Source organism: Epinephelus moara, chromosome 8 (genome assembly GCF_006386435.1).
Source record: "Epinephelus moara isolate mb chromosome 8, YSFRI_EMoa_1.0, whole genome shotgun sequence".
NCBI lineage: Eukaryota > Metazoa > Chordata > Actinopteri > Perciformes > Serranidae > Epinephelus > Epinephelus moara.
In genome coordinates this window covers 19296077-19324069 of record NC_065513.1, presented here as the reverse complement: position 1 = coordinate 19324069, position 27993 = coordinate 19296077, and the positions used below count along the sequence as shown (strand labels likewise).

The 27993-nt window shown below is 42.0% G+C and overlaps 1 protein-coding gene across 2 annotated transcripts in view; it reads right to left on the bottom strand.

The window, feature by feature from the left end:
- Window positions 1–27993, bottom strand: part of LOC126394877 (EGF-like repeat and discoidin I-like domain-containing protein 3) — a 142730-nt gene that overhangs the window by 13173 nt on the left and 101564 nt on the right. For both annotated transcript variants that reach the window (XM_050052017.1, XM_050052018.1), the window contains exons 6-9: window positions 26251–26406; window positions 24981–25125; window positions 24637–24821; window positions 1802–1957 (exon numbers count right to left, since the gene is read on the bottom strand). In XM_050052017.1, the coding sequence (XP_049907974.1) occupies window positions 1802–1957; window positions 24637–24821; window positions 24981–25125; window positions 26251–26406 (642 nt within the window). The remainder of the gene's footprint in view (window positions 1–1801; window positions 1958–24636; window positions 24822–24980; window positions 25126–26250; window positions 26407–27993) is intronic.

Here is a 27993-nt window from a genome sequence, read left to right as displayed (position 1 = left end):
CCTGGACACACCGGACGGCACTAACGCGTCCAGTGTGTCCAGGGCGTTATGTAGCTATGCCTGTAGGCTCGGTGACATAAAATTAAAATTGTAATGAAGTCATTATGGTATTGAAAAATGTGTTCGCTTATGCACTGTTGTGTTATTTTAAATTATAAACACGGTATTTTCTCCTCACGTTCCTCAGGGCGTGCTGTTGTTATTTTATTTTGAAAATTGGCTGGATTCTCTTGTCTTTTCTGTGTCCGACTTCCTGTGTGGTACAATCCACTCGAATCAGCTTGACAGAAGAGCTCGCGGCTCCCGTGAAAAATAGACCAGACGCCGAACTGAAGCGCTGCCTCCGCGGGCGCGCCGCTCTGCTCAGCGGCCTGTGTGGACAGTCAGATAGGTTAACATGAGCGCTGACTGAAAACTGCCTCCGCTGCTGGGCGCCGTGCTTCGGTTCCGTGTCCGGTGTGTCCAGGGCGTTATGTCAACAACGCTACATGAAGGCGATGAATGACTTTTTCTCTGCAGTGTGAAAACAGCAGCCACTTAAACCACTGACTGTGCACTCCGCCGCCAAGTGGGCAGGGGTGGTAATTGCAACCGGTCAAAATGACAGACGGCCTTCAGATTTTCCGGTCATTGTTGTAAAAAAACGGTCAGTGACCGAGAATATCCGGTTAACGCGACCCCTGTTCCAAGGTAATGAAAACACAACCATTCTTATTTCTAGGTGATTATAAACTAATGAAAACATGGTTAGGAATATTATAATTAATTTCTGCCAACAGATGCCCCTTAATCCTACACACTGGAGACACACATTTTAATAGTTGGATTTTGATTCATGCATTCTTTATACAATCTGAAATACTTTGAATTATGCTCAAGACATAAATGACAGTTTAAATTACACCACATATTAGAAAAGAACAGATTATACAGTACTTAAACAATACATCATAACCTCAGTGTATAATAACGAGTGATTACAAGCACGTCTGCAGTATTTGCACTGTGCGAAATGCATGTATGAATTCTACTAGATGTCAGTGTCCTGATTTTCTATAGTCAACACACCAGACTACATGAATAAGCAGAAGAAGCCAGGCTTATCTTTCAATAACAAGGCAAGAGAGAAAAGTAAACACTACCTCTCCTGCCACCAGTATCTGAAAGACAAGGGGCTTCAGCTTTAGCTGTAACCCTGCGCCTGCAGCTCTCCTGATATCAGCGGAGAGGCTGCTGCAGCCCTGCTCTGTCTGTTGTCGTGGGCGATTGGAATGGACATGTACTCTGTTGAAGGGCCGTAAACAAGATTTTCAGCATAGCTCTGGCCAGGCCAGGTTGACAGCACGGTCTTATCTGATCTCAAACCAGAGAGAGGCGGTAGAACAAACCAGGCAAGCTCAGTTTGAGCCGCAGATAAGACGAAGCTAAAGGGAAGTGGAAGGGAGAAACAGACAGGTCCTGAAATGGACATTTTCACACTCAATACTGAAAAGAAAGTTTTTGACATTTGCAGCATTGTGTTTTCGGCTGCTTCAGGTTTCTGTACCACCTGTGAATTTTTGTGCTAACTCTCTCTACCCAGAATGCCCCTCTGCTTCGTGATGTGATATATAATTCAAAACTCACAGTACTCACTGTTCCCAAAGACACACTTTTATGATTCTACAGTATTTTTCAGTATGATTGCTGCGTGTACATGACAAGTATACACAGTTTTGTCAGTTAATATGTTGTAGACGTGGCTTAAGACTGTGCAGTTTGTCTTTGATTGTGGTTATTATGGGCTGTGTGAGCTCCTTACCTTGTCCTTCCCCTGTTTCTCATCTTGATATATATTCCACCGCTCCCCATCGTTGCTGTACGCAAGTTTGTATGAGCCAACAAACTGCACATGGCCAAAGTCTTTAGCTCCCTGGGTGATGATGCCTGTGACCTTGGTGGGCACGAGCAAATCCACCTGAAAGAGGAAGGAAACATAGATTAATAAACTAGAATGATACATCTCGAGGAACTTAGCTGGTGAAAAAGTGTCAGAGACGCTACATTTTCACAATTTAGTCAGCATCTTTTTTTCCCCCCTCTGATGTCATCGGTGGATTTGCTGTATAAAGACACTGGGTGCAAAATGTCAGTTTCAATTATTCACAGAATATTGAACAACAAGGCTAAGTCCACAACCTTGCCTCAGCAAAACAGAAATCGCACGCCGCAGCAGCTTCTGAGACCCGGACTGCTCCATTTGGGTTAATTTTTAATAGGTTTTCATTTGTTGCAAACAATTTACAACGCTGGGATGCGATGCAGTAAACACACAAACTGTTACTTATACTGACATTTTAGGATTCAGTGATGCTTCATTATTGAGAAAAGTACACATAATCATTGGGTTAAGATTTAGAACATAGTTAAGATGAACCCTAAAATGTACCAGAGCTCCAACACATTTACCTGGTTCACTGTGGTTCAGGTAAAATATTCTGCTATAATGTCTTAAACAGGTCAAGCTTTTTTCTAAGTAGAACTTTTCCACCATATTAATTATGTTAAATGAATAATGTATGTGACTATCTAAAGCTAAGCAGAAGACATAACCTACTGACATGGGCGTTACAGTGCAGTGTGAAAATACAGCTTTTATTTTAATAAAGGGCAGTATTATAAAACATGTCCCTCCCACTGAGCTTTCATAAGACTAAAGCAGCGGGTGTTGTGTAATGTTAGTGTTCTTTCCACATAATGGAAATCTTTCTCCGCTTAAAAGGAACCTTTACATCTCTGTAGCACATTCAACCAAATGTTTATTGCTGTTTTGTATACAACAAAAAACCTTTAATACTTGTAAATATTGAAAAAAAGGAGACAAATACAGGGTGTGAATTTTCCATAGCTTCCCAAAAGATTCACTTTCTTTAAAAGAGCATGTTGTTTTATACTAATGTAAGAAGATGTAAATAATTGATAGCGCTGTCTTCCGGATTTCCAACCCTTTAAATGCTAATAGCCTAAATGTCACTGTAAAACTGTCTGGCTTATCACATACATCTGTGCAGCACCGTTTCGCCGTCAATACAGGATGAAAAACAGTGTGCGACTTGGCATTTTGCCGTCACATGGGAAGATAGTGGCAAAATTTAGAACAGAGAGAGCAAAAGGGAGAAAAACATGCGCATGCAGATTTATTCATTTTGCTGAATATACATAACATTGAGGCAACCATACATCAAACTAATTGGCCTGGTCATAGGCCAACATATACTGAGTCACACGGCTCTGACAGATCCTAAAAAGGAGCCCTGCATAGATTAAGCAAATAAGCAAACAAACTGAATGCATGAGTTATGGCTCAGTTTCATTCCACCTCCCAGTCTTGACACATTGCAGAACACCACTGTGCATCTCAGCACATCGCGCCACACGTTTATCGCCTGCAATATGTTACAAACCCTGAGCCTTTTTTTTCCTGAGCAGTGATGTGAATAAGCTCACTCAGAGGTTACATCTCTCATGATGTTTAGACCCACTCAAGAGCTTCTCTTTCCTTCCAGCTGCTTTAAGATTGAGGCCTGCTCCCTGGGTATTAGACAGGTCTTCTTAAATGCAGACCCCCTGCTGTGTACATAAGCAGGCAAAGAGCCGGGTCCTGACACACATGTAGACAAAGCCATGCCTTAGTGAGTACAAAGCAAACTCGTGGCTTTCTAAAAAGGCATCCAAGTGGATAAACTCCCAGTTCTCCATTTGTGAGATGTTAAGCAAATGAAAGTGGGACAACAGGCATTTAAGTTTGCGTGCAGACATAATTTTACTTTTAACAATGCTGTGGTTACAGGTATGCAATTATGCAAATGCTGCACAGTATGTATGCATGCTTCATTTGTTGTGAATACACTATTTATGAAGTTTCTGAAATGGAAGCAGCCTCTGCTTCTATTTGGGTGTAAAGTGATGCTCATTTCTGTGTCTGACTGTGTGGAATACTTTCCTGTGATGTATAGGAATACCTTTAAACAACAGCTCTGTTATAATTACAATAATGTCACAGCATCCTGCTGGATAAAGGAGGGCAGAAAGGAACAGTGGCAGGGGCTGCTTGGTTGATTTAGAGGGGCATGACACCTTGCATTGTGAGGCTTTGATTATCCTCCAGTCGCAGAACGTTGAGGTAATCTCGTTCTACCCAAGCAGTCAAGTCTGCCACAAAAACAAAGGCAGGCTTGAAGGGGAACCTGTAATTGCTGTCACAGGTAGCGGTCAAAAAATACAACCGCCCCTAGCGACGCCGGCTCTCAACACTTTGATGGCCCAAACTGAATTAGGGAGCGAGATAAGCTTGTTAAAGCAAGGCCTCTCCTCCAGCCCCCACCTTATGTTCTTTCTTCTATCACACTCTCAACCCCATTCCCTCCTCCACGAGCGGTTAACCCAGACAAACTAGGAGTGTGTGAAGTCTTTGTGGCAATATCTGAACGCTCATGGCATACTTGTTTCAAAGAAATATAACACGAGAATCAATTGCAGGATTTTCGCTTGCTGTATCTGAGATTAAAAAGTAAGATCCATGTAGCTCTAATCTAAGCCTGCAGTTTTCCCAACAACACAGCTGCACATCCAAAAGGGGACAGGGTCAATTACTTATTTGTACTTCTCTTTGATGGCAGCATGTGAAGGGGCAACACTTGCACACGTCTGCCAGACAAACACTCATCTCCCCTGCTCATTAAGACGAGAATTGGTGTGCAAATCTTGTGTCCCTATTTGAAGTGGCTTTGCCATCGCAGGATAAAGTGATTAATGCAGCAAGAGGCAGCTTCATAAGGAGCCGAACGAGGCCCAGTTTCTTTTTTTATAAATACATCACTTGCATACATAGCATCCTGCTGACACCCTCTCTCCAGCTGTGCTAATTTAACTGTATGTGTTGAAGACTCATTTAATCTTCAAAGCCTGGGGGATATGTGTGTGTGTGTGTGTGTGTGCGTGTGTGTGTGTGTGTGTGTGTGTTAGTTGCATACTTTCTGTATGTTCTCCGAGGTCACAGTGCAAAGATTCTGAATTGCGTGCACACAACTCACAGAGGAATGAGGAGGACAGTGTTATGGCCCATCGAGCCCACAACGGGGCAGCCATCATTAAAGCTTAAAGTTGTGGAGAGAAAAACACCCTGATTCACCGCTCTTCTCTCGACAGGAAGTCTCAAAACATCGACGGCAGGTCACTTTCTTAATCATACACTGAAACGGCACAACATGCTAAAAATCTCAATGTTATTAGCAGAAAGTCTGTCTTAAAAACTGGAGTTGTGGTGTTTACAAGAAGTCAGCAAACAGGAGGTATGAAGGGTCTTATGAATAATGCGTTTGGGTTGCATTATGGGAAATGTAGGATCTAGCCTTTCTGGAGTGTTACCCACACTAGAGAAGTCAAGTTACTTTGATTTTGACTTTTTTGTTTTTGAATCTTTCTCTTCTAAGTCCCACCAACTTTGTGATAGTACAATACTAAATGGCTGCTCCCTCCAATTCAGTAAGTGTTATGTTTATTCAGAGGAAACTACAATTTAGATAATAAAATCAAAGTAGTTGTAATAAAGGAGAATGGAGACAATTAATCCATATGGCACACAGTTAAAGACACCTGCCCATTTACATGTACATGCACAAAAGACATTTAAAGTCTAGGCTCATGTTTTTGACTCCTGGTCCTCAGGGTTCTGAGCACGTTTAGTTCTTTGTGGTTCAAGCAAAAATCTTCTAGCTCCTGATGACCAGGATGGAAAACCACACAGAGTAGGGTTGGGTGAAATGACAGTATACACTGTGCAATGCAAGAAATGTGTAATAAAAGTGTGAGTGGCAGGGATTTGGCAAAACTATTTCTACCACTGGAGCAATTCGTGACAAGCTAGGTGGCAAATCGGGGCTGGATTTTTGCGTGATCTTGTGATTCTCGCGTCATATTGAGAATCTAGTTGCCTCGCATGGTAATGTGTTTGGGCAGACATTTAGGAGGAGGGTAAAGTTGTAAATACAAAAACCTGTAACACCGGAAATATTGTTGTCAAGAACTTTAAAGCTTAAATTTTGGAAGAATTTTAGTCTTACTTTTTTTATCTTTTTGTTTTTGAAGTGTTGTCTCATGTGAGGCACTTGTTCTTTTGTTTGTATGAAAACTCCAAATAAAAGAAGATAAAAACCCAAAGTGATAAAGTATGGTTATTTTAAACCAATTCTTTATTTACAGAACAATTATTGTATTGTGACATATGCCATTACCGTGACATAAAATTACATAAACTGTGAAGACCAGTAAAAACACTAAGTAAAGCAGTTTCACATTACTAAACACTGTTTCTTTAATATTGCCTGGCATGTCAGGGATGGACCGCTAGCCCAATGTGCGCTCACCTTTTATCTCTGATAACTTTAGGTCGAGACATTTAGGCTGTTTTTACCAGGAGCCGAAAACAAAGGGAACAAGTGATTTAAACAGGTTAAAAAACTAAATGAATCAGTTTCATGTAAAAAAAATAAATAAAATAAAGAAAAATTTGTGTTTTTTTTATACGAATGGCTGTATCTTGAGTCAATGTTTGGTTTGTCCATTCCGGGCTGCTGTAGAAACATGGCTGTACAACATGGCGATCTCCATGGATAAGGACCTGCTCCATAGGTGGATAAAAACGGCTCATTCTAAGGTAATGAAAACACAATGATTCTTATTTTCAGGTGATTATACATTAAAGAAAACACACTTATTATACTTTATGTTATTTCTGCCAATGCATCCCCCTAAATCCTACACACTAGACCTTTAAAAGGTAACTCACTAACACAAAATAACAAAGTTTGTGATACACCAATAACCATGTTATAATTGATACTAATTATTACAGAGTAAATAGACAGTGGATATTCAGACGCTATCACTGTTATGGTATGGAGGGAAAACCTGGACCCCCTCAGTGTGTTTTTGGCCACCAGTGACCCGACTGATCTCAATCTACATGAACTTTTACAAGAGATGTCAGATCTGCCTGCCACCTGAACACGGTATTACACCAGAGAAAACTACTTTGTGCTGTTGCAACACCACCATCTCCAGAAAAGCCCCTTAACTCGAAAAGCAAAGCTAAAATGACTCAAAAACGCGAGATGAGGCTAAAGGCAGACAATTTCCAGGCAGATGGCTGACTGAGTACAGCACTTCTCCACTGAGTGCAAAGAAAAGCCTGTTTGTGTCATGACACCTTTCTGAGTTTAAAAATGTGCCATTCCACACAGAGGTGAGCTCTGGCTAAGCCAATTCCATGAGATGTGAAGAGCCTCGCTGAGCTTGAAAGGTTGTTATGTGACATGTATGGCTTTTTCTGTGTGAAAGCACATGGTCACAGAAAGTGCCAGGAAAATGAAAATGAACAGATCTGAAATAGGGTGCGGCGTACCACACTCAGCAATAACACCCGCCCAAACAAATTAGACTGAAACTCATATTCATTAATTTGGTTTGTTTTGTTTATTACTGTCAAAAACAAACAGCCTGTAGTCTGTCATAGACTTAGCCTGTTGGACAAAGAAGCCCTAATGACTTATTAAAATGCAAAATCTAGGGTGCTGATTATAAATAGCTGCAGGTCAAAATTAATAAAAAAGTTTCTTGAGAGCCAACAGCTTGCTGATGGCCAAATTTAAATATTTTGAGAAGGTACACCTTTATACCTTCAGGCAGCCTGTCGCACGAGGCAGCACCGAGCATGTTCTGTAACCTCTGTAACAAATCGACAAATGAACCCACAGGTCCTACCTGATGTATAAAAACTATTTCTTTAAAATGATAAAACACAAACAACAAACAGGTTTCTGTGTGTGCCTCGGGTTACAAGTTAATTATGTGGAATGAGCTGTTTCAAAGTGTATAACTAAATTTGAGGATGGTGTGATAATTTGATTAAATATCACTGTCACTTACTATAGCTGTCAGCGAGAGTAATACATTCTCTTTTAAATTTCAGTATGGCTTTTATGTGGCACACACATGCTGCTACACATTGAATCTTCTTTCTGACACCTTTTGTGACCGTTGTTTCCACATGGGGTGGTGGGATGTCAGAAGCTATAAATGCCTGCTGAGCACTCACACAGAGAAAGCGAGGTGCGCAGACAGTCTGAAGTGTGACTCAGTTGCCTTGGAGCATTAAGGGTAGTAAAGGCGATGTCATATAGAGAAACTCCCCTCATGGCAGCCGCATATTTTCTCGGGCTGGTCACTTTGGTTCTGACCACATTCCAGCATGAACATAAACATTTTCCCTTTCTGGAAATTTGACAGGCATATAATGTTTTTGAAAGTGCTAAATGTGGAATGTGAATCAATTGCACTCAGCTGAAAGAAGCATCTGCATGTGGAATGAGCTGTCCTGACTGGAGGATAGATGTCTTTGTTACAGAGCAGGACGACTTGTTCTGGCAGTACATTAAGAGAGTCAGCTGGTTGGCTGGTCAAGGCACATCTTACAGCCAAAATGCTGGGGATATAAATACGGGAAAAGCAGCGTGCTGTGACTCACACTGCATTGCAATATGGTGGCAAGCAGACAAATTTGTAAGCCAAACGGTTTTACATGGAAAGGACATCGCTATGCATTGAACGTCCTCCCCCTTCATCCCCTCCTCCCTACTCTTTACTCCAGTCTTCATGCTAGCACACTTGCATGAAGCAATGCTGCACATAAGATAACTGAAATTAAATGCTTTGTTATTCTGTCTAAAAATACCAGCCATTTCTCCATCTTCACAGTGTATGCTTCAACACATAATGAGTGGCACCTGCATGTAGATAACCTCAGGCAATCTGCAAAGACCAGAATGAATCTCTTTCAAAAACAGGAAGCTCACAGTACTGTAGTTTCACATTTTTAGCCATGGTAACGGATGGCTCTAAGGATGCCAATGTCTGTCTGACGGTCTATCAATATACTACATTGGCCTTGAACTTTAAAGCAGATTATCAATGGTGCCCTGAGGATAAATCCTGATTTTGGTTATCCCCTGGCTTCCTATCTAATGCCACTAATATAACCTAATTTTCATTTATCCAGTCAAATATCTCAGTATCTTCTTGATGACTGGGCACAGCATTTTATACAGACATTCATGGTCCCCAGAGGATGTATCGTAACGACTTGGTGATGCCCTGACTTTTCCTCTTGTGCAACCATGAGGAAAATACTTGTGGTTTTGATATGAAATTTGGTACAGATCATAGATAGAGAGTGAGAGTAGGATGGACATTCCTCTACAAATCAACATAGTAGGATGGCCAGAGCGACCATTGCAAAGAACTGTAACCATTGTAATATGCTAATGTTCATGTAAACCAACTCTTGGAAAGTCGTGAACTTACTATGCTGAGGTGAGATTTTGCAGTGATGACCATATGAGCAGGGGAGTAGAATGAAGCATGGAGAGGCGTCTTTTGTGCTCTCTGTTGCTTTGCTACTAAAGAGGAATTAAGTTTTGCTGGTTTTAATTGCAGCACACTGGTGTAGTGGTTAGCATTGTCGCCTCACAGCAAGAGGGTTCCTGGTTCGATCCCAGGAGGGAGCCCTTCTGTGCAGAGTTTGCATGTTGTCCCAGTTTCAGTGTGGGTTTTCTCTGGGTACTCCGGCTTCCTCCCACAGCCCAAAGACATGAAGGTTAGATTAACTGCTGACTCTAAATTGTTCGTAGGTGTGAATGTGAGCGTAAATGGTTGTCTGTCTCTATGTGTCAGCCCTGCAATAGTCTGGCGACCTGTCCAGGGTGTACTCCACCTCTCGCCCAATGTCAGCTGGGATAGGCTCCAGCCCCCTGCGACCCCCAATAGGATAAGTGGTTACGGAAAATGAATGAATGGTTTTAATTACATCATATTTCATGTTATCAGTGTTTGTAATGTCAGATGTCAGTGAGATTTCTCTTATGTTTTTAATGTTCACTCGCTAACACACCAGGTGGGGCGGCTGTGGCTCAGAGATAGAGTGAGTAGTCCACCAATCGTATGATTCGTGGACGGCCAGTCGAAGTATCATTAAGCAAGATACTGAACCCCAAATTGCTCGTGGTGGCTGTTCCATTGGTGTGTGAGTGTGTTAAAAACTGAGTAGTAGGTGTCGCCTTGTATGCTAGCCTCATCCACCAGTGTATGAATGTGTGTGTGAATGGGTGAATGTGAAGTGTAAAAAGTGCTTTGAGTGGTCACAAGACTAGACAGGCTCTATACAAGTGCAGGTCCATTTAACACACCAGGACACACAGATATTGATCATTTTGAATGTGATTACAGGCCCAGGCTACATGATGAGCATCAACAAAAGACAGAGAAAAGAAAAATGGCAGCTTAGTGTGTACCATTGGCATGAATAGCGTTCTCAAACCAGTGAGCGTGACACACACAGCCCCGCTGATGTGTCGTCACCATAACAACTAAGAAAAATGGGTTTCAAACTGTCAAATGACCACAGCAAACAGACCAATTTCAGTCTTACTCTCATTCTATTTATATGGCACAGAATCATGTTCATGTAGCGTATTACATTGATTAAACTTAAAGTGTCCAATTCTTAAAGCTATAGTGCGTAACTTCTACTTGTCCATAAATGTCCGTTTCACCCAAGCCACTACTAGAGGAGATGACACAATGCTGATTAAGCTAACTCTGTGTACATGGAAGTGCCGGCTTATTTGTTGTAATAACGCTTTATCCGCTGGGAGGCGACAGTAGTTACGCACTATAGCTTTAAGTTGTGACAAAATAACCTGCAAACATACAACATTACCATCAGCTTCAGTTGTACTTTGTATATAGTGCTAAGCAAATATTAGCAAGCTGACATACTATAATTAAGACTATGAAAATGGTAAACATTAGACCTGCATGTTAGCATTCTGTTGTTAGCATATAGCTCAAGGCACCACTTGCAGAGCTGGTAGCAGGGCTGTAAACACTTAGTTTTATTATCAGTAGAACACACACTGTAGACATATGTGACAATGCTGTGAGCTTCCTGGTTTTCTAAAGGAGATTTTGTCATGTTTTTTCAGGGGCTTGACAAATGCTGCTTGCTTAATCCCACTGGGTAATTGGCAAAAAAAAAAAAAAAAAAAAACCTCAAGTATAGTTGAGGCTGTTTATGTATAATTATAATGCTAACATTTGAATAAAGTTGGTTTAGAAAGCTTACATCCCACACACCTGCATGGTCAGCTTTTCTGTTTTGTAGACATCCTTTCCAATATCTATAATTTAACACAACAACTTGAGTGCTTTAAAATAGAAAGTGCACATTTAGACCATTAAACTGATATTTAATTCCTATTCTTTCCTCCACAACAAAGGCAGCCTTCCATCAAAGCCAGTGCATTAAAGCACAACCATCACTACCTGAAATTCTAATAGGCCACTCAGAGCACACAGCTATAAAACAGATGGAGCCTCAGTTCAGCATGTCAAGTTAAGTCTAAATGGTTGCATGAACCAATGGAGGGAATTGGCCATGGCAAAAGGAACAGGAAGGAAATCAACCATGGTGGTCTGATCATTTGGAGCCATTACAGCAAGGAGAACAGCATCTAAAGAACAAGCGAGCTGCATAGCGTGTCAGCATGAGTGAAGAGAGAGACTCAGATCTATATGCGTAAAAAATAGCCTTGACGCTGCAATAGTAAGGGACTTTGGGGATTTCACACTCTGTTTAATGTTCACTGTGACTAGACATGTGATGGACACTTACTCACTGATAAAATCTAAAGTAGTCTGTCTCCCTGTGTGATCTTGTCTGAAATCAAATCTGTAATTCATGCTGGAGGGAAAAAAAATGCTTTCTGTTGGAATATTCAGCGAGTGTAAAATGTGAAATGATTTAGTGGCCTAAAATTCAGTGTTCCGATTCTAACAATGGTTTTTTTTAAAGGTCCTGCAAATAGGTGAGTTAAAAATAAAACCGTTTATGACTCTGGCTGCGGCACTTACAGCTCATCATACCTCGCTTCTCTCTTCCCTTTCCTGCTTCTCACATGGTCTATAAAATATTCATATGGAATTCTCACATGTGTGCGCGCATACACACACACTCTCTGCACACAAAGCATGATGATGTGCTTCACACGCAATAAAAAAGGGAAGCATGAAATTGGGAAATAGATAACATTTATGGACATACTGTAGGTGGTCTACGCAATACGACACTCACCCTAAAATGAATCAATGCTTTCGACGGAGCCTTAGCTTAACTTTGGACTGTTCTGAATTAATCATAATACCGCATGTAGCAGTGCTGCTTAAGTGCAGTCCACACTCTCCTGGGTGCGCAACATAAAGATGTCTGATTTAAACGTAGGATATCCTGCTTGTCAAGAGCTTAGAGACACTGTCTGAAACCATGAGATACACATGCAGAACACATTGGACCCAGTCTCTGCTGCACTGATTTAAGCTCTGGCGCCTTCACTTCTGACAATTCCTGCAGATCCCACGATTACAGCAGGCGCTGCTGCAGACTCATGAATCACTCATCCCAAGATAAAAACAGATAAATGCATCCTACGTTGGCTGAGAGGGAGTGAGAGGGACAGAGGTAGAGAGGGAGAGGGAGATGAGGATCGGGATGTGGTGTTGAAGGATAAGATGGCTCCCTTGGATAATGAAAACAAAAGAGTAACATTACACAGGTTCCGAGCAGACCTGTACATTTAAGGCTACAGTATAGGGAGGGGACGCTAAAAACCACCCAATTGAATCAGGGAAGCAGATGGATTTACCATCCCTTCCATAACTTCATTTGGGAGCTAATTGAATCAGCATACTAGCTGCAGGGAAATTGAATAAAATAGAGCCACATTGGACAGGATTAAAATGAGGCTCTGACGATAATGCCTTAATGAAATTTACATCAGGCATGTTTTCAAATTAGTGTGGATTCTTTCGAAAATTCTCCTTGAATTCTTGGGTAATGTTCTCAAGATGATCAAATTAGCAATAGCTGGCGGCAATGTTTTTTGAACCAACACACTGTATTTATGTCTTCTCAAATTAAAGCACATTTTGTAATATGACAGAGTCCCTAAATGGGTAGCCAGTAGTTAGATATCCAGTATCAGACAGGTCCCATCTGACATGCTTCTCTAGAGAAGTCTGATAATGATCCACAACAATCCCTCTTAATATGATCTTCCACATTCAAAAAAAAAAAAAAAGAAACCTGCCAAGTCTTATAATCATGCACTCATGGCTACACAGGGCAAATTTGATCTTGCCTTTCTAAAATTGGGCTGGAACATCTGCCAAAGCAAGTGTTGGCTGAGCTATTTGCAGTCATGGTTACATCTGTTATCCTGGCTTCAGAGCTTCGTATCAGTGTGCGGTGCCATAACTCAGATTTTGTCAACAAATTGTGAAGGGAAGAAAAAAAAAGAGGATGTGATGCAGTTATATTAGACACAGCTGTATATCTGATAATGGATGTCAGAATGAAACTTGGTGTTGTTTACACTGACGAATTGTTGGCTCAGTTGGGAATGCGTAAATCCTACCAACGTTGTGTCGGATAATTAATATCGTCACGGTAACTCCTGTGAAGGCTGAATCAAGACAAAATTTACATGCACGGAAGGGGAGATGCAGCCCGGCAGATTAGAAGGTATGCTCGAGCCAGTGTTCATACATTTCATACTATTTTCCGGCATCACAGCTGTGGCTAAATGGTTGTGTGCTTCTCGCTGATTGCAACAGAAACCACCTGGAGACGTTGTCCCTCTAACATTCTGTTTCTTTAATTAGTTCAGCGAGAAAACTTGGCTGCAGGTGCTGTTCTCATTGATTCAGTTTTGTGTGTAGAGTAGTAGGACAAATAATGATAAAAAGCTGAGCAGCCGGTAGAATAAAGGATGAATCTAATGTGATTAGAACTTTGAATAGTCAAATCTGCGGGACAAGTGCCTTTATCTAGTTTCGACCAGATCAATATAGTATGACAGTAATAAAAAAATGCTGGATTTAAGAGGATAGCTTCTGTATGCTGCCTAACAATTCATGGTTGTAGGGACTGTGTTTTCCATTGAGGGGGGATCAAGCTTGAAGGACGCCGAAGACGTCTCACCCTTGAAAGTTCCCAATAAATTCTTGCTGTCCATTTTCCCATGCAAGTAATTTCAACAAAGTACTACGCTCTTGTTCTTGAAATACAGACATGATCATTGCTATTCCAGATGATCAAAATCCCTCTTAAATCCTTTCATGCTACAATGCCTTTACTCTCTCGGAGGCAGCTTTTCTGTCTTTAGAAAGGACACGCTTCATCTTTGCTGCATAAACACTCAAGAAGAGATGAGAGTTTCAATGGGACAAATTAAAGCCATTCTCCTCTGTGGATGGATGAAACAAACACCCAGCTAATTCTATTGATTAAAAGAAATAGAGTTTGTTGTCAGCAGCGCTGTATTTGAGGTAGGGATTTGATTAGGAAGCTGTGCTCGACAAAATTGGTGTAATGATAATACCCGGTTTGATTACAACAAATGCACGCTCACAGGCGCTGAGTGGGAATCAATCTTGCATTACGTCTACTTATTGTTCCTTCTAGCTTCTAGTCCACATGGGACAATGCTCTATGTGAAGTGTCAACATGCATTGATGCTTTAGGAAACATTGGCAAACAGCCGGGTTAATTTACCTCCGCAGTGTATTAATTCATGCCATTGCAATTCACGAGCACATTTAGAAATACACAACTGAGTAAAACACACTTTTAAATTCTTATAGTATAATGGCCATTTTAAGACAATAAATGCAAATAAAAGATGATAAAAATAATTTGAAACATAAAAGAGGCACCTCATTGACATGGAAACTGATTCACCCTTTCAACTGTGAATAATTTAAAGAGTAACTACATCCAGGAGTGGGCTCTTCCTTGGAAATTAAATCATCAGCAGGGGGCTAAGACATGCCCAGTCATTGGTAATGAAAGCAGGCACCATAAAGGTCACCTGACACCAGATCAGCCAATAGCAAAATGAATAGCTGAGTTTAAACCAGTAGAGGGCAGTCGCATATTTATGATCCAATATGTACGTAGAAATATTTTGTGTCAAGATTTGGACCTGAATCCATCAGCAACACTACTAAATACCCAAATACATTGGTTTTCAGCTCTTATTTTATTTTCCTATTCCAATAACTGCTGCTTTTGAAATGAACTTTGATGTGAATTCATCTCCATGATAAAGTAGGTAGTTTATCATGTGAGGTCTGTGCACTTAAGTAAAATGAAGACAAACTAAATGACTGCAGGCTCTATGGCAAGGGTGCTCAGACTTTTTCCCTTGGAGGGCCAAAACTGAACCTTAATGGGGGGCCACGGGCTAAAAGCAAACACCGAATTGAACCCCATGATGGGCCAACTTTAGCCCGCAGGCCCCACTTTCCCACTCTATGGTATGCTCCACTATGGAACTGTAACATTTATTTGATCTGACTTATTATTGTTTCAAATGTAGAAACTGTGAGCGCAGTAAAAGCTACACTTAAAAAGTGAAATCCATTAATGATGCTTTTTGCAAAATTGATTTCATTAAATATTTACTCTCTACAAAATACATTTCACTGACTTCAGCTGTTCATCTGCTTCCGCCTCTCTACCTGTCTCCTCCTTAGTTCCTGTGTGCTCCCATCTGACCAACACAAGTCCCTCCATGCATCCAGCGCTTCACCTCCTACTGCCACTCATTACTGTTACACTGTATGTGTATATCTACTGTCTATCTACAGCATGTGCTCTGCTAGCTCTGCTGCAGTATCTTAGTCTGCAACTGTTTTGGTCAGATTAATGAGACAGAAAAGGCTCTGTCACTCACAGGACAAGGAGAAGGTGACCCAACGCAGCTGGGCAGTACAAGATTGATGATCCCAGATCAAGTGTTGGGTTGCATCCATCTGAGGTGCAGCCTGTGCTGTGCCCAGTCTGAACATGATGAGAGTGTCATCTGAAATTCAGCCTGCTGCAGTCTCCTCTGGTATAACCAGTGCCACCCCCCTTGGTGCCGGTGGACTCTGGATCCAAGAAGTGCTTTATTTATAAAGCTTTGGACCATCAATTAAGCATATCCTCCTGACCTATAGAAATTCAAGTGGAAGCCAGTGCCAGGGATGAACAATGTTTAGGGACTTTCACATTTCTCTGTTGGGGATTTTTAGCTGGTTAAGAGCCAGTGCTACCTTTTTAAATGTCAGTAGTATGCTAAGGTAGTACGCTCTCGTATCTGCATGACCTTGAGGGGTTCCACAAACCTTTGTAGTGTTCCCTGAGTATGCAAATCTGTCATCTCAATAAACATTGTGTAACCACTTTTGCCCATGACAGATCATATCATTCTGCCAGGCACTCCTACTCTTGACTGCACCCTTTTCCAGGCTCAAAAATGATACCCATGGAGAAATACATTGAAAAAGCACTATCTACAGAGTTCATCCATCTCTCCACTTTGCCTGCTGGCACTTGGTTCTTCTTCATAGGTAAGGGCAGGTCTCTCTTTCATATCTTGATTAAAGAGTTTTAAACACTATATCCATCAAAAGAGCCACCATCATGTGCCTTTTATCTAATGTTAAAGCTTGGCTTGTGTGCCAATCATCTCGCAATTATTCAACAATGTTCTTGATGACATGTTCTAATTCTTCGTCTTTGTGTGTGTGGATGACTATTATTTTCTCCAGGTCCCTTCAAGACCATGGTCAACATTAACCTGCTGCACCAGATGGGTTGTTATACAGAAACATCTGAGACGCTGCCATTAGAAATGGGCAGGCGCTTTAAAAAATACATGAGAGGTGATTGGATTAAGTATCGGTTGATCACCGTCTACCATGGGGCAGTTGGGAAAAGAGCATATAACAAATGCTACTGCAGTCTCTAAGCTAACCTCTTTAGAAGACGCCACTGTTGTTTTGAACAAACAGTTGCCTCTCCATGTCATCACACACACCTAAACCACACCTGTGACTGTCAGTAGCTCCTAAAATGATGCCAAACACAAACACATTACTCAAAGCTGAAAAAGGTGGATTTCCATGTGATCTCGTTATATCACAATAATCCAGCTGTCATGCAAGGTTAGCTCAGCACTTCTCCAAGGTCCCTAAGTGGGGGAGAATCAGTTTTTTGTCAAATCCAAAAAGTGTGAATTTAGTGTCTGGACCACCTCATTGCTGAGCTTCATCATCCTTGGTGGCCATGTACTGTAGCTACAGATGGATTTTGCCAGCAAAGTCAGGAAACAAATGGCCGCAACCCAGTTCTGTCACACAGCTGCGAGGATTGCCAACTTCTACCAATAACAACTTCTCTGTTGTGGCAGTGCCATTTATTATTCCTACACTCGATTCACATTATTCACATGCACTCCTGAGGCCTATACAGTGTATCAGAGCAGCTCAAGCATGTTTCATCATGGCACCTACTGTATATTGATCCACCCTCACCATCATGGTAGTCATTCAGTATGAGGGTACCACCATTACCCTGAATAATCAGAAACTCAATTCCTTTGCATGCCTCTGCAACCGACTGTCACCAGTGGAAATAAACTATGTTATTGGCAATAAAGAAATGTATGCAGCTAAACTGGTGCTGGAGAAATAACACTGGCAGGGGCCCTCGACAGGCTTGAAAGAGCTGTGACTGTGATAGGTCACTTTACTTATGTCTCTCTACTTGTCTTTTTTCTCTCCCATCTGGGTTTATAGTCTCCCACTGTGCTTTCTCCTTGTTCCAGCGTGTTCCAGCAGAGAGATTCTTTTTTCCCTTGTGCAGGCAGTGCCTTAGCTGCTAAGCTGCCGCTATTTACCTCATCAGCATCTGCCTATGCAAACCTCCTTTCTCGCAGTAGTCATTTGCTTAATTGTTATGTGTGATCTGCTCTGCATATGCTAGTCGACATTTACTCAAGTTCCTGAAATTTTCCTGCTCTGCGTTTGATTAAAAAAACCCTGCTAAATTCTAATCCTTCCTGCTGCTTGGTGTTTTCTTTTGGGCCCAAATGTGCTTCACACCAAACAGTGTTAGCAAAACAATCTAAATATCAATGTCTAATACAATGTAAACATCAATATTTGTTCACTCAAGTACAAAAATGGTTACTATTTAATTACTGGAGGGTTATTAGTGCAGAACTTCAGGCCTTGTTTACACCTGGTATTAACATGCATCTTGGGTGATTCGATCACAAGTAGACAGCTCTAAGTGCAGGTGTGAATGCAGTCAAGGTGTCCTCAATGAGTCTTGAGATCCAATCATTCAGACTACAGTCAGAGGTGGTCTGGGTCACATATGACCACATTCTTTTAGCAGTGTGTATGCTGATGTGTCCTGGGCCACATTGACAGTCCTCCTGTGCAGCTGACATCCTTGCTTTTCTGACTACCCACCAGTTAAGAAAGCTTTCTGTTGCTATCGGTTAGATGCATTGGTAAAGGAACGTCCCCACAGCCGTGCTCCTTTTGGGCCTGCGAACGGCCAGTTTAATGTCTGCTCACTAGCACAAATGAACACAGCAGCAGCTGTTAAACCGTCCCAACAAACTCACACAGACACCGAAACAGCTCTAACTAGATGTTAAACCCGTTAATTACCGTTAGCTGTGTGATGCTAACACTTAGCCCCGATGCTGTGTGTGTGCGGGCGAACTCTCACCAATTGTCCCTGGAGCAAAGCTCACACTTCCTTGGCAGAAGTGTCCTAGCGGCAGGGAGGGGCAGGGACTGCAGGGTGCACTTGTCTCATTATAATCAGAGAGAGAGGCAAGGAAGGGCTGTGAATCAATGCGCTGCACAGGCTCTAAAATGAAATAAGATTTATCTCTTTAAATAGCCTAGTAAAGGCTGTTTAATACTACTTTTTCACAAAATTAGCGCATGTATACAAGTTTTTTAAACACAGGCAAACCCGCTTAAAATAGGCAATAGATTCCTTTCCCACTGTCAGTATACCTGTCACATTCAACGCCACGGGCTGCCGGAAAACAGGTTAGTAAACAGTAGAAAGCAGCATGGAGGTCTGTAAAAACTTTGCAGTGGTTACTTTTTTTTTAATATATCTCTGTCATATTCAGTCTCTCTTTCAAATTCTGTGCTGACTAATGTTTATTGATGTTTGAGCACTGCCTGGGTGGAGACAAATGGTGCTTTGTGGTGGTGCGTCATTGCATCTCGCCGGTTAAGGGGCTAAAATTAGCACAGTTCACACAGGTGTTGTGTTTCCATCAACGCCTATCAGAGCCAGAGCCAATAAATACCCATGATTACTGCAGTTATATGACCGGGGTGTGAATGCCAAAGTAACCTTTCCAAATACATTAAAAGGCCAGATGAGAGCAGGTGTTAGTGGGTTTTTTGTGCTTTGAAAAAGGGGCTTAAGTGTGGGTATTCTTTATTTGCATTGACAGCAGGGAAGTGAGATCAGATCTTAAGAGCCCACTGAAGACGCATGTGGAGACGCATTCTAAAGCCAGCTGTGAACAGACTGAATTAAAGCTGTCCACCTGTGATCTGATTACCCAAGATAATCACCAAGTGTAAACAAGCTCATAGAATTTGTGTTTAAAACAGATTTGACTCATTCCATAGATGCAATTAACACAAGTAATAATGCATGTAATACATAACATGCAGGCTTTTGCTCTACCTATCCATGATGACTTACGTTACCTGATCAGATACCTAAGTGACTAATGTGTAACGATAACCTGTGAGCTGGATTTCACATCAGCTGAATTTCCATTTGCACAGGTGCTACTGTAGTTCTCTCAAAGTTTTCACACCCAACTTTGAGCTCAGTCTGCATCGTCAGAGGCAGAGGTGATTATCAGGGTGCCACAGCCACACACCACACATATTTATCACTTTAAGGAGATAATTGGGTGTGAAAACCTTGGAGACAGGGGATAACAAATGAACCAGCAGAACGGAATTACTTTCATAGCTTGTTTTGTAACCTTTCCAGGCTACAAATAAATTAAACAAGTTGCAAATTAAGCGACACATTTTGCTCTATCAATGTCTACGGACCACATTTGTACATTGCATGTTGGGATGATACTTAAAAAAAAAAACCTTCAACACATCATTACTTACTGCACAGATGTACATGATTTCTCTGTGGAATTAGGTAGGTTACTGTATTGGGCTGAATTAAATTGCACATTTATGGTACTGTGTTTATGATTACACAGTTGGCCATGTTTGCAGATGTGTATCAAAGGTTTGTCCTTGTCATTGAAAGGGTTGGGGAAAAACTTATTCTTAGATACATCACAAATTTCTCTTGATGGATTACGTGTCAATGTAGAAAAGTCAATAATCAGAAATTGAAAACCCAATTCTTGGCATTATGATCACCTGTTACAATTCTGTAAGATCAAGCTGTAAGTTCCTTGTGATAGCAGGCTAAAACTTGTATATTGTGTTCACGTTCTAACACTACTTCTTAAGTTCTGGTAAGGATGGCTGAGCGTGAGTAGCTGCAGATGGATACAATCCGACTGGCAACCCCTGATTTAAAAGCCAGCACATTGAGGCATTTAGCTTCAGTGATGCATTTTCCTTTTGTTACTATTTTTGCATTAATAAAAGATAATGGAAGTATAATTAATCTGTTCTTCTGCCACTAACATACACCATATTGTACCTAAACAGTATGACAATGGCAGCATGTGGCACCTAAACTGCTTGTTTGGATCAGGAGCAGAAAAAGAAAATGTTTCTGCTATGAAGGGAAACAACAGTAAAGTATACAGAGTATACTGTGGAGTGCTTTTGGTGATAAATCTCTCTGTAGTGAAGTGTCTGCACAGCACTATCTTCGGGGGCACTGGAAACAGCCACTCTACTGTAGCTCAACTAAAGGGTTAGTATTTTGTTTAATCTTGTGTACAAAGCTTAAAGATGGCACCCGACCAAAGCGAAACTCAAGGACCATTTCTTATTTCTGCCGCTTTGCCACGAGGATTTGTGAGCTTATAAGGGTGTGAGAAAACATGCTTAATGTTCTTTTGGAGAATGTAATTTGAGACCTGCGGTCCTTTCAACGCACTTTGAATAACAGCACATTGTCAACCTGCCAATGTCCAGCTCAAGCGTGCTATTAGTCTGATATCTTTACATGTGGAAGGATTATGAGTCCCTTGACAGATCGGTGAAGACACAACACCACTGACTGTTTAACTCCAATACTACATATTGTGTCATCTGGGAAATGTTCTCTTTCTTTAACTAAATATAATAAACTGAAGTGAAATGTGTTTAATTGTAAAAGGATAAACTTTATACACTACAAAATTAAAGTTTAAGTAGGAAGGTGCTGTGTCCAAAGGCATTCACTCCCTTTGCAATACTTCTCTGCAGCCTTGTAACGGCAAACAGCTGTTTATGTTCTCAAGATAATGTTCTCAAACTTGGTCTAAGATCCATATCGGTATGTCATTACTGTGGACGCAAGTTAAAATATGGCCTCTAAAATGTTCTTATCAGAGCACTTATTCTCTTTAGTACTTAAGGTTTCCTAATCTTCACTTCCTGTCAGTGCAGATACCGCCTGGAACCTGTTCTAGTGCTACCCACAACATGAGATGTGATTCAGCATTCAACATCGTGATCCAGGAAAGTGAATCCTTCCTAAGTACTTTGTTGACTGCAGTGCAGTTAAGAGATGCGAGATGAAGAGACACAATCACGCCATTCTAACCATGTTGATTTTTTTTGTCTGAGGAATGTTTACCATTATCCTCCAAAAAAAACCTCTACACAGTCCTGGAGCACAACTCGCCAGAAATCTGCAGTGCATGTGTTGCATTGACAGGGACAGTGTGAAATTGAAAAGTAGCTACTGTCTCTCTGGCAATTTCTCTTTGCTATGTGGACATGTTAATGTGCATAATTAACTAATCAGCTTATGCCAGCTGGAACACTTGGCAGCTCAGTCTGACAGCTTCAGCTCCTCTCTTGAAAACATCTTGAAAGATTCTGGTTCAGTCTCCCTCTGTGTAATTTTATCTCCTGCCAGGCCAGAATAACTTTAGCTTGGGCACTCCCCAAACAGGTCCAGTTCTTGGTATTTTTGAGAGTAAGATTTTACTGTTTTTTGCGGCACAGAATTTCCACTCCGTAAGTATTTAATCGACTTAAAACAATGTTCTCCACTTGATGATCAAATAATTAGCATTCAAATGATTCATTGCATGTTTGAGTTGTGTAATCCTATGATTGACATGATCATAATTGGAACAATGTGTCATTTTAACCCAGAGAGCCGTCAATGTTTTGTTAAATTGAGTCAGTAGTGTTGAATTTCATGTCACCATTTAGACAGAATTCGTAGGGAAACTACAAAAGGCACCAACTATAATACATGTTTAATGTAATGACTGTATAATAAAGATGGACAACATGACAGCTTCCCAAAAGTGAAGCCAAAACATGTCTATTGCCCCCTTGTGGCTGGCTGCAGTATCTGTCATAAAACCCGCACCCAACATGGGACATGGCTAAGAACTCAAAGTCCACATCAAATAATTTTTTCCCAATGGTGGTTCCTGGTATTTTAGATTGTTCTTATCATGCTGATGTATGTTCAAATGTTCATTTTTCTGGTGGTGGTGTTTTTAATGAATTATAAGACGCTATAAAAGGGGGTGAGTCGGCATGATTGACAGCTGTGTGGGTCAATCCTTGTGCTCGCAATCAGCAGTGTTGCTCACAATTGGGTTGTACAGGTGTATGGGCGGGGACTCCACTTCACAGACTCTGGCTCCAAATGACATCACTAGTGCAAGATGATATCACCCATATGTGGAATATTATGGCTTCATTTTTCAGTCTAAACTTTAGCTAAACAACAATCACTACCATAAATAAAAACATCAAAAACAATAATGATAGAGTTACTATGATGTACTTTTTTGTACTGTCAAAAGGCAAGGCTGCTTATTTGATAAATAAGTAGCGCAGGATACAAATCTGTCAGCTCCCAACTCCACTGTTTGCTACTGAAACGACATCTTGTCAAGTCCTATGCATCAGGGAATCCAGTTTGATATTTCATGTCTGTAAAGAGTTTCCCACTGCGGACCAGAGCAGGAGTCCTGATTAATAGGAATACTTATTTTGTCATTAGGGCTGATTAATTCCATTAATCTGTTAGGTTTAAAGTCATTCAGTAATGTCACTGAAAATCAATTAGTTTCCATGGCAACTGGTATGAAGACGACACTGACTGTGGGAGTTTAACAAATGCATATAAGATGATCACTAAATATAAAAAAAGTGGTCAGCTCCAACAGCTGTATCAGTATTAATGTGGAACAGCACTTATCAGTGTATAACTCTTGATGTCTGCTTTTCAAAAAGCCAGATATTGTAGACGTCTCTGTGCGCAGATATGGTCCTTGGCAGTGGAAGCCATTGATTTTCTCACTGCGTCTGTATAGCATCTCCCCTTTCCTGCCGGCACAGCATGTAATATGAGACCACAAGTTTTCCTTTACCCACAGCAATCAATTTTGCTTAGCCGAGCACCCTGGCCTGGATGCGGCCTGCCTAAGTACCTGTCTCCTCCGACACACAGGCCTGCATACCCTCACCCTGGACAAAAAGCTTTCAGCGTAATAAAAAACATATCTGACTCAAGACCCGGCCAATCTAATAACGGCCAGACAAGTCAGCGTGACTACAGAGCGCTAACTGTGTCACTGCCAGGGAGGCGGTATGCGTGGAGCGAGTGCAGCTTAGAGGCCAAGAAATCAAAGAAATCATTCTGATCTTCAATTCCCTGAGAAGATGATCCACATCACAATTTCTTCTATGCTATCAGTTTTACAGCTTGAAGTAAGACGTGGTTTCATTCTCTAAAAGCAAAGAGCGCTTAGTGGCTTTTTTCTTAAAAGACCAAAAAAAAAAAAAAATCCAATATACGTGGCCATACGTGAGGGCATACTGGGGCATGATTGAGTCTGATTGATATGTATCTTAAACTCCCGGGGGCTTCCATCAATCTCACATATTGTTAAGCAGAAAGACTGGGGTGTAAACGTTCACTTAGAGATGTGTCTTGTCCCTTTCAGGAGACATTTTCAGCCATCAGTTACTGTAATGAAAACAAATGAATTGGCTGTTTTCATAGAGATAGAAAACCTGGGCTGCAGCCAAAGATAACAGGGCTAAACTCTTCCAACAGAGGCAGTGTGGGTGTTGGATTCAAAAGGACTGGCATGAAGAAAAAAAAAAGAGACTACCTATTACTGACTGTTTCTAAGAATAATACTGAAAGATAGCTAATAGAGCGAGGTTTTTAAGATGTAACTTCCTCCACAACTCACACTGTACACATCAATGAGGTCTTTCCCTATGAAATATAATTGAATCCATTGGCATTCATTACCATGTACACGCCATCAATTACTATGCCAGGGAGGTAAGAGCTAATCCTTCAGCAGAGTGAAAACCAGCTATCTGCAAGAAGCGGGCTGTCTGCTGTTTATTTCCCTGCTATTATATTGATTGAATTTCTACAGTAGCTGAAACAGATAACACATTTAGAGACAGATAACATCTTACCTGCAGCCACTGCGACTGGTCGCTGTGTCCAGCTGTCCAGGCATTGACCTTGCCCTGTTTGTCCAAGCGGGCCTTCCCAGGCTCCCAAGTGAACATGTCCATGTTGAGCGTCCTGAAGATGCTTGAGGCTGTGACCTGGTAGTCCTGGATATGGCCTGACTTCATTCCTAGTGGTTCAGAGCAGCCTGGTAACAACAAAAACAAACAGATTTGCTCCAACCCTCCTCACTGCATAAAATATGCAGCATGACACAACATGCAGGAGGCACACTGCAAAGGATTTTCAGATCATTTCATGATTAATTCGTGTGTACAGATGGATGAAACCTGCTCAGCTCACTCACCTGTTAGCTCACAACCGAGCAGCTCCATGCGTAAGGTGCAGTGCCTCCTGCAGACTTGGGGGTAAATGCGCACGTACTGGGCTTCAATGGGAGGGGTGAAGGAGTTGGCTGATGGAGCGTTGTTATCGACGTTTCCTCTGAAAATCTGTTGCAGGGGATGAAATAACAGCAGATGGGGGTGGGGAGGATGGTGAAGCAGATCAGTTTTGCCCTAATGTAGCAGTCTATCTGGCGCGGTCTCTAGTGTCTACTCCACACTCAACAAATTGCTGTCATTCAAGGTCAATGAGCTAGAATTACAGGGAAAAATAGACAATTTCTCGCACCATTTGAGCCCGTAATTCATAAGAACAGTGGTGTGTTTTAAATTAGTGCTCCAATTATATCGCTATACCTTCTGGAGAGTTTTATCCAAATGACCTGAGATAGTCTGACAGCAGCTCTCTGATTTAAATGACTGATGTACTGCATGTGTGAGGCTCAGAGAGAGAGGGCGACAGAGAAAGTGAAAGCAGGGAAGAGGCAGAGCAGTGTGTTCTCATGCGATACAGGAAATGAGAGCTGTCACTGGGTGGCAAAAGGTCAGTGCGAGCGAAAATCCCCAACTTCCATGAGGTCAAGGATCAAGGCATGTGATGACCTTGGACACACTGACAGGTCCTACTGTGCAGGTAACTATCCCAGTCTGCTCATATGGTTACAACCTCCACCCCAGAATTTACACTATCTAGACTTAATCATGCACATTCTTGCTTTCTACATGCCTAATTTTGACTGACAACTACACGCTAAAAAGAAAAATACAAAAAAAAAAAAGAAAAGCTGAGATCACAGAAAATCCAAGTCCGGACTCATTGTTCAGTGTAATAAATTTGAAAAGAAGTTTGGAAGTCGGGGTCATTCGGAGCTCGGCCAAATGGAGGACAGCCGTGGTTTGCTGTCAGGAATGATAGAACGCTGTGTGGCCTATTTGGTGGCTGTTCATCCCCAAATAGTATAAAAATTCAATCTAGAAGTCATAAAAGTGGAGGGGGGTAAGGGGCAGCAAGATGGGCCCGGTGTGTGCGAGCTAATTAAAAAGCCATCTCATCATGTCCTCCACCCTGCCCTTGACTGAGTGCACAGTCTCTTGTCGCCGTGTGTGCACGTGTGCGAGTGCGGGCATGTGTGCATCTTTGTCTGTGTATTACAGTGTGAGAGACTAAAGGGAAAAAGTGGAGAGGTGACAACGGGTGTGTATGTGTTTGTGTGCCCACATGTGTGTACTCACCATATCATCATCTCTGCCCTTGACTTTGTATGTTCTCCAGGTCTTCCCGTCATCACTGTAGGCTACTTTGTAAGACTTGACGTACTCTGGGCTGCCGATACGCTTTGCACCCTGGGTAATTAGGCCTGTGACCCTCATCCTCCTCTGCAGGTTTATCTGCAGATTTACCAAAAAAAGGCAAAATCAAGAAATTATTGCTTCATTTTTAGACAGTTTGAATGTGTGCATCTGTGCATGAGCAGTGTGTGCACGCAAGTCATGGGAATCAAGTCCCCGTCTTGTATCTTTTCTGTCAGGGCCATCCATCTTATTCAGAAAGTCTGTGATCAAATGGAACATTTAATCAATCCTCACGCTCCAGATCCAGTCTGTCAACCCTGTGCAGACTGTCAATATGGTGCCAATGTAAAGTGGCTTGGAGAGCCGAGAGGAAAAGAGGGAGTTAAGGAAGAGGAAAGTGATGAATGTTTCCATAGATCCTGCTTAGCGCACACAAAGCAGGATCATTGTTATCTACACACCAGTTTAATGTTTGCCTTGCCACTGACAGGACACTAGAAGAGTCCATTCCAGCAGAGGAGCACCAATCTCCACATTATTTCCTCTCACAAATTAGGTTGGTGTGTGCACTGCATGGTCACAACTAAAGTCAGTACTAAAGTGCCACATCACTGATGGCAGCAACATGATGGTTTCTAAAGGATCCCTCCATACAAGGCCAGCATCTCTCCTACAAGTCATTCCACCAGCCATCTAATGCACACCATTCTGCCAAAACATTAAAAGCACTTACAAGTAAAGTGAATAACACTGATCATTTTCTTGACACACTCCACCACCTATGCAGACACTCTCCAAATGCAATGGCACCCCCAACAGGACCATTCCATGACACACTGCAAAAACTGCTCAGGAATGGCCAGAGGAACATGACAAAGAGCTCTAAGCGCCCACCTGACCTTGAAATTCCCCAGATTCCAATGTGATCTCACATACATCGGACACACCAGCATCCCACCTGATTACCAACAGGACTCTAAGGATCTGGTGCCAACGCCACAGTCACTGACACCACAGGACTCCCCTCCCCAGGGGTGTCCATGCCTCGGGAGGTCAGAGACAGGTCCAATCCAAGGAGGCCCCACCGTTAATCGAGGGTACCTCCAAAGCCCATGAATGTTTGATGGGATTGGGATCTGGGGACCAGGTTGATGCCTGGAACTCTTTGTCATGTTCTTTGATCTATTCCTGAACAGTTTTTGTGGTGTGGCATGGGGCATCGTCCTGTTGGAGGAACCACTGTTTATCAGGGAATGCTGTTGCCATGAGGAGGGGTACTTGGTCTGCAGCAGTGGCATCCAGGTGAATACCAGGACCAGTCAACAAGGAAGTGCCAAAAACTGCAGTTCTGTGAATGGCCACATGAGGGTGGCTTCAAAAGCGAGTCAATTTCCATGGACCACAATGTTAAAATGCCCAAGTTAAGAGTAGTAATAAAGATGAGGGGGTGAACTTTTATACAAATCATCCGTTTACATACCACTTAGGGCTCTAGTTTCGCAGACCGGGCGCGGCGGAGGTGCAGCGCACCTGCGCTTCGCCAACTGGGTGTGGCCAGGCGGATTTTGTAAGTTTGGCACACCGTGCGCCCTGGCGCAGCTACTCCTCTATCCCACCTCCGTCCCTCCTACCGGCGCAAGTCGGAAAGAGGGAGGAGAGAAGGCGTGGAGTGGGTTTTACACA